Source organism: Protomyctophum parallelum (assembly GCF_964188405.1).
Source record: "Protomyctophum parallelum genome assembly, chromosome: 12".
Classification (NCBI taxonomy): domain Eukaryota; kingdom Metazoa; phylum Chordata; class Actinopteri; order Myctophiformes; family Myctophidae; genus Protomyctophum; species Protomyctophum parallelum.
This window is the reverse complement of record NC_139712.1, coordinates 49698238-49705502: the sequence shown is the minus strand read 5'-3', so window position 1 is coordinate 49705502 and position 7265 is coordinate 49698238. Positions and strand designations below refer to the sequence as shown.

General features: G+C 42.5%; 1 protein-coding gene across 2 annotated transcripts in view; it reads left to right on the top strand.

Annotated features, from left to right (window-relative positions):
• The first annotated feature begins 867 nt into the window (after positions 1-867).
• The window catches only part of chrnd (cholinergic receptor, nicotinic, delta (muscle)), a 13776-nt gene continuing 7378 nt past the window's right edge, over positions 868-7265 (top strand). For both annotated transcript variants that reach the window (XR_014570056.1, XM_083778314.1), the window contains exons 1-6: positions 868-998; positions 1728-1873; positions 3537-3581; positions 4037-4146; positions 5167-5322; positions 5796-5908. Coding sequence is in view for 1 of the 2 variants with exons in the window: in XM_083778314.1 (XP_083634440.1) it covers positions 941-998; positions 1728-1873; positions 3537-3581; positions 4037-4146; positions 5167-5322; positions 5796-5908 (628 nt within the window). In the remaining variant the exon portion in view is untranslated. The remainder of the gene's footprint in view (positions 999-1727; positions 1874-3536; positions 3582-4036; positions 4147-5166; positions 5323-5795; positions 5909-7265) is intronic.

Here is a 7265-nt window from a genome sequence, read left to right as displayed (position 1 = left end):
TTATAGGCTAGTATTTCTAGCCCAACTAGTAAGTAGAAATGGTAATCTGGCTGGCCTGTGCCTACAACATCTTGATGGCAGTTCAAGGTAGCCTGGCTTGGCCAGCCACATAGCAGGATTCTGAAGATAGGTGCTGATAGTGCCACATCAGTGGCCAGTGGGATCGGCTTCCACATTAATTTACCACATGTGGTGCAGTGAGGTGAAATAACAAACATCGTTTGAAGGTGATGTCTTGTCTTTGGGATGTTTTTTAGCAACAGCTGTCCTCCGTCGCCACTTCTCCTCCTCACTCCTTAGATACGGCCCTGCGTCACGGTTGGTGACTCATCAAAGTATGTTTCCCATTCTTTCTTATTGTCGTGCTGCCATAGCCTAAGATTTAGACTTAGATGTATTTATCAATTGGATACTACGAGAGTCTAAATCTTACTAGGCTAGTGTGCTGCCAGTGCCCCGCCCCTATGATGAATTCCTGTTCTTTATGATGAATTCCTGTTCTGTTCTTTAGCTACATAGAAATGTCTATTTGTATGTCTCTAAATGTTTTGATGAATTGAACAATGTGGACCCTGTTGTAAACAAGTGTAATGCTTAATTGGGTCGTCCACTCACAGTTAACAGTCTTTGTATTGAGTTTGTGCTTAAAATGTACTGTAAATTCTGCAAACTGTTAATAAATATTTCAATCAATCAATCAATATCGTTGAAAGAAACAAAAAACATTACAGATTACAGCATGCGTCGACGTAGTCACCAATTTCGATAAGTCGCCAGTGTCGGTGTCGCACCGGCATACCGGCGGATCTAACGTCTCGTATTTTGTCACCACCGGCGGCTGTCGCCGCCGCACCTGCTGCTGTCAGTCACCAAGCAGAGAGGTCGGGCCATTAAGGCCATAAGAACTGCGGACGGACGTAAGGTCCACAACACAACAAGCATGGACTGTAAGATCGTCGGACAGGTCACGGCGTTCCTGCTCGTTTTCCTGTCATCTGGTATGTCTGAAAGTTATTCATGTTATATTTGATGTTCATGTATCAGGTATAGCCTAGTGTCTTGTATGCCTCGTTGTGCTGTTAATGGTAGGCGTACGTTTCTTTGGCTAAAACAAACTAAAAGCAAACTACGCATTATTCCTTTGAAATGTGACAATAACTTGGTAATTTAATGGGATTATAGGAATATTTTGTCAAATTCAAACTGATATCTAACTTTACTCTGTGACAGTCTCTGAGTGTCAACATTGGATAAGTCAGCAAGCCTAAAGTTGACTCCATTTATTAAGATGCGTGACAGCTGCAGTATAGCCTATGCGTCTATTAATGAAATGATTAAATGATTTTGCCTTCCCAAAAGTTTGCTTACAACAGCTGCCTAGCAGCTACAGTTTTAATCCTCCCACAGACAGAATCACTTGACACAGGAGCAGTGGCCATGTACTAGCCTGACGGATAGCCGATCTACAAGCTCACAACCTGTGGCATCACAACGCGCTGTGAGCTTGTAAATAGTCTTATTTTTGTGCGCACTGCGCGACACCACCGCCGCGCAAACATAAATCGGGCAGGCATAGTATGAAATATGAGCCAAGAATTCACTCCTATTCAGCAGTGTGCATGTTACCATCTGAATGATTGTCTCTCTCTCTCTCTCTCTCTCTCTCTCTCTCTCTCTCTCTCTCTCTCTCTCTCTCTCTCTCTCTCTCTCTCTCTCTCTGTTTCAAGAGTGCTGGGGCAGGAACGAGGAAGAGCGTTTGATCAACTACCTGTTCAAAGAGAAAGGCTACAACAAAGACCTACGGCCTGTGGAGCATCAACATGCATCTGTAGATGTGTACCTAGCTCTGACTCTCTCCAATCTCATCTCACTGGTAGGGTGTGTGTGTGTGTGTGTGCGCGTGCGTGCGTGATCACTTGGGTAGGCTCAGACTCAGACTCACAAGATGGTCTGAGGCGATGGTGGAGTAGGCCTAATATTTTGTTATTCAGAAACAACACAGATCGATGGTGGAGTAGGCCTAATATTATATAGTAGGCGATGGTGGAGTAGGCCTAATATTTTGTTATTCAGAAACAACACAGATCTTTCGTGTGGTGTCAAATTGTCAATGAAGAAAGCAGACAGTTGTGAGTCTTGTAGCCTGAGCTAACGTGTTAGGTTAGGGGCGGGTCGCGGCTCAGATTTGCACACGCCCTGATTGGATCTCATCAATCTGTCCGTCTCCCCCGGCCCCTCCTCTCCCCCCTAGTGCAGCGCTACGTCACATCATTTGGAGCGACGCCCACCCGGAAGGGTTGACTCCCACTTTTAGACCAGAGCGGCCAATGCGTTCCTCCAGGCTTTAAATTTTTGCACCAACAAAAATGAAAGCCTGGTACCGAGGCTATGAGTCTTGTGACAGTTAACTTGGTACTAACATTGACTCCCCTGTCTCCAAGCAAGCCAGAACTCAGATCTATATCTTAATCAAGTCGATAACAAAGTCAGCCTCTTATCATTTCACGAACATAGTAGTGATTAAAACATTCATGTCAAACAAGACTTAGAAAAACATGTTCATAGTTTTATATCTCCAGTCAGAATACTGTAATGGTCTTCTCTCATAGCCTCACATTGCGATACTAATTTACCACTGAGCTGCACTCGGGGCATATGCATATGCAAATGCAATAAGGGCGGATGAAGTCTGGCTGCGCTAGGCTACTTCTCTCAGGTCTCACAGAGCTGGCTCCATCAGAATGCAGCTGCTAGAGATCGAACTAGAACTAAAAAAGATTAACACATTACATCAGATGCCTGCGATGCATATAATTGATAATAAAAAAAAGGTTGCTTTTTCATTTCCCTCAAGAAGTCTCTGGTCATCTGGGACCATAGTCTAACACATCACAGCGGTTACTCGGTCCTGTTGGTTTACACTATAAAATTAAAAGGATCAAACCCTTCCTCACACAGGAGTCAGCCCAGCTCCTTATCCAGATATCAGTCATATCAAAACGTAACTATTGTAACTCTCCTTACTGGCCTTTTGGCATGTGCACTTAAGCTTCTCCAAATGATTCAAAATGTCGCAGCACACTTGGTCTTAACCAGCTTCAGATGTCTCCCCCCTTCTCGGCTCCCTCCATTGGCTCCCAGTTACTGTCCGCACGGTAAATCGTCCTGGGAAATCGTCTAATTTCTCTTTTGGGTCTATCAGTTGGGAACCAAAAAATAAAGGAGCTTTATTGGCATGAGAAAACATATGGGAACCACTGATCTATACAAACACAATTGTCTGTGTTCGGGGGAGGGAATCTGAGTGGGGATGTTGATCTTTGTCACTGCCTAGTGACACAGGTCTACTGTGTGGGGAGTAGGTCAGAGGCGCTACGTCCTCCTGGTGGGGGCTCTTCACTGGCAGGGCAGGCGAGCCATTGTCTCTGACTCTGACCCAGTGACAATGGCTGATTGACACTCTGATCGATAAACAGACCTACCGTAGTAAAAGATTTGCTAGGAATCAACTGCTTTTCTTTCCCTTCTTCCTCTAGAAAGAGGTAGACGAGACTCTGCTGACCAATGTCTGGTGTGAACATGTAAGTCAATGATACATTTGTTCCACTTTCACTTCCAATACTTTTACTTCCACTCGGATGATCCAAATATTGTACTTTTACTTCAATACATTTCTTTGAAAACTTGATTTACTATTTACTTTGTAGATGTTGATTATTATTACAAAACATACAGTAAACACTTCCGCCTTATATGTACATGTCGGCCATTTGAAAATCGCCAAGCTCACAATGTGCATTGTGAGCTTGTAGATCTGCTATTTTCAAAAGATGTGTACATACATTTGAAAACTTGTGAAATGGGACATTCTGCATATAGTACTTTCTACTCTTTGTATTAAATACATTTGATATCAATACATCTGTGTGTGTGTGTGTGTGTGTGTGTGTGTGTGTGTGTGTGTGTGTGTGTGTGTGTGTGTGTGTGCGTGTGCGTGTGCGTGTGCGTGTGCGTGTGCGTGTGTGTGTGTGTAAAGACTTGGAGTGACTACAGGTTGTCATGGGAACCATCGCTGTTCGATGACATCGATGTGCTTCGCCTCCCGCCCAGCATGGTGTGGCTGCCGGAGATTGTTCTGGAGAATAAGTGAGATTCTCTTCATTCCTCTTATTTGTATATATTGCCAGCACAACAAACAATCTGTACGCTACAGGGGCAAAATAGAGGCTTGGGTGCAACATTGTTGGGCTCACTCAACTTGGGGGGCATACGTTAGTCCGATGTACCAATAGTCTGACATTCGTGGCCGGTTAAGACTCACCTGTGGCTTCTGCATGCGGTTAGGGGTTTGTAATGTCGGATTATTGGTTTTGTCGGACTAACGCAACATTGTTTATAAAGCACGTTCACAACCATCAAAGTAAAACAACAGAACCATTTACACCTGTAGTGTGTAGGCTGGTCTGTGGCGGTGATACGCCGACCAGCTGTTTCGCTGTGTGCTCTTCAATGACAATGCGTCTTGCCACATGGACCGTCTGTCTCTGTGTCCGGCTTCAGACATATACCCTGAAGAAGGCATTTTGTTGCCGAAACGTTGATAACCCAAGCATCATACATACCCATTTCACTTGAAAAGTGAATCTGTCTAACTCAAGTAAATTGTTTACTCTGTTGCTACTAGCAAATGTTTTTTTTCTCCAAAGTCAACATGACATAACTGCTGGTTTATAACAACGTTGATTGCTTGCCACTGCCAATAGCTTTCTTAATGTTTTTATTGTGGATTTAGTATGTTGCATAGCATATCGTCTCTGTCGGGTGGAAACCTCTATACTGTATGTTGAAAACGTACTTTTCAGGATTCAAATGAAAATAAAAAATACCTAAAATAGCCCAAGCTTGCAGATCTGCTATTTCTGATACTTGCGACTGCTGTAGTATGATGAAGCAGGGCATTTATGTACGAAAAAAACAAACACAAAACAAAATCAAACATGGAGATTAGAGGTTTGCACCTGGGAGCAACGATACATTGTGTTTTTAATGTGTTTTCCTGTGTGTTTATATATGGCTGCTAGCTTGTAAAAGAGATTCCTGATCTCAATGAGAGCGACTTCAAGGTAATATAAAAATAAGAAAATGTGTAATAATCCTGCGTTTCAGTAATGACGCCCAGTTCCAGGTGGCTTACTACTGCAACGTGCTGATCTACCCCTCGGGTTATATGTACTGGCTGCCTCCGGCCATCTTCAGGTCCTCCTGTGCCATCAATGTCAACTTCTTCCCCTTCGACTGGCAGAACTGCACCCTCAAATTCACGTAAGACCTGATGGTGTTAACTTTTAAGCCCTGCAGTGGTACAGTAAATGCACATGGTCCACATTGATTTGAAATAATAATAATACATTAAGAGTTATCTTAATGTATAACTGTCATTTGTGTATTGGTTTAATTTGACTCGACTTTTTGATTTGATTTTTACAATCTTAATTTGTGTTTTAGTGTTCATGTTTTGTAATTATTTTTATACCCATTAAGACCCGAGGCCGATTATACAAATGCCTTCTAAACCAGTAGTTCTTTCAACAATTTTCAAAAGTGTTAAAAAATAGCCAACGCTAAAATCTAAAATGACACAGATGCCATCCCAGTTTTGATGGCTTAATTTGTATTTTTTACTTGTATGTCTGTATTGCATTTGCTTTGTTCAGGATCGCAGGAACACTGAATCCCGAACCTTTTAATTGTTAATAAACATAAGCCTAAACTACATTTCCCATTGTGCATTGCAGCTCTCTGACCTACAACGCCAAAGAGATCACCATGCATCTGAAGGAGGAGGCGGTCGAAGATGACAAGAGTTATACAGTGGAGTGGATCATCATTGACCCTGCCAGCTGGACAGGTACAGTAGATCCCCATCCACAACACACATGCAGACATTGATATTTCACTGACTTTCATCAGTGACAGCCTTAACATACACCCTATTTTATACTTTGTCGTACGATGGTATTGCATTGCACAAATAGCCAACCTACAACCTCACAACACAATGCGACGGGTTATGACTGAGCTATTATCAGACTCTACTTTCACAATGTTTGAAGGTCTTTAAAAAAAAAGAAAAAAGAAAAAGAATTGCCTATATTGACACGGCCAGAATATGGAAGCCAGGTTGAAAATGCTTAAAGGACCACTTCACCACTTTTCAACGTATCTTCATATAATAGGTCCTCACTAATAATCATGAAAAAATGGCGCAATTTGTTTCTACTCGGTCTGTGTCTCATAGGAGGGCTGTGGGAAGTTCACAAACCGTCCTCCAGTGACATCATCGATGGGGAATACAAGCTAATAGAAACTGCAGGCTTTCTAGTCCTGTGAAAATGGAAGCCATCGTTCTCATGATAATGTTTAAAAAAATTCTGCCTAATGATGATGTCACTAGAGGACGTTTTCTAAACTGCCCACAGCCCTCCTATGAGACACAGACGGAGTAGAAAAAAATCGTGCCATTTTATCATGATTATTAGTGAGGACCTATTATATGAAGATAGGTTGAAAAGTGGTGAAGTGGTCCTTTAACGCTTCCCATGACTAAGGCCTCACCCTAAAATAACCAATTGAAAAAAGGGAATACGATCGGAGGAGACCTGAGGCTTTCTTCACCCTCCCAATGACTGATTGTGGGGGTTAGCAGAGATGGAGTACTTGTAGAGAGGCTGGGGAATTGGGAATTGGGGAGAAAATGTTTTTCATTTTTCATTTGTCTTGAAGGGACATGTTTTGCACAATAACAGTCTTTTCATTATGTCTGCCCACGATCTCTGTGATTCATACAGTATGTTTGTTTACCCCAGTCACTGATACTAAAATCTGATATTTTATTTTTTTATTTTTCTATGAATCTGTGACTTGACACCCATACTGTTATAAAACGGAAATAAAAAGATTTTGAAAAGAAAGAAAAAAGTGAATACCGGTAGGAGAGTCCCAGGTCAACACATAAACATGAGTTCAGGAGAGGAGGTAGAAAAGGCTTTTCTTTTTCTCTTCTTCATACCCTGTGTTCCGTGTCCTCTTCTTCATACCCTGTGTTCCGTGTCCTCTTCTTCATACCCTGTGTTCCGTGTCCTCTTCTTCATACCCTGTGTTCCGTGTCCTCTTCTTCATACCCTGTGTTCCGTGTCCTCTTCTTCATACCCTGTGTTCCGTGTCCTCTTCTTCATACCCTGTGTTCCGTGTCCTCTTCTCGACCA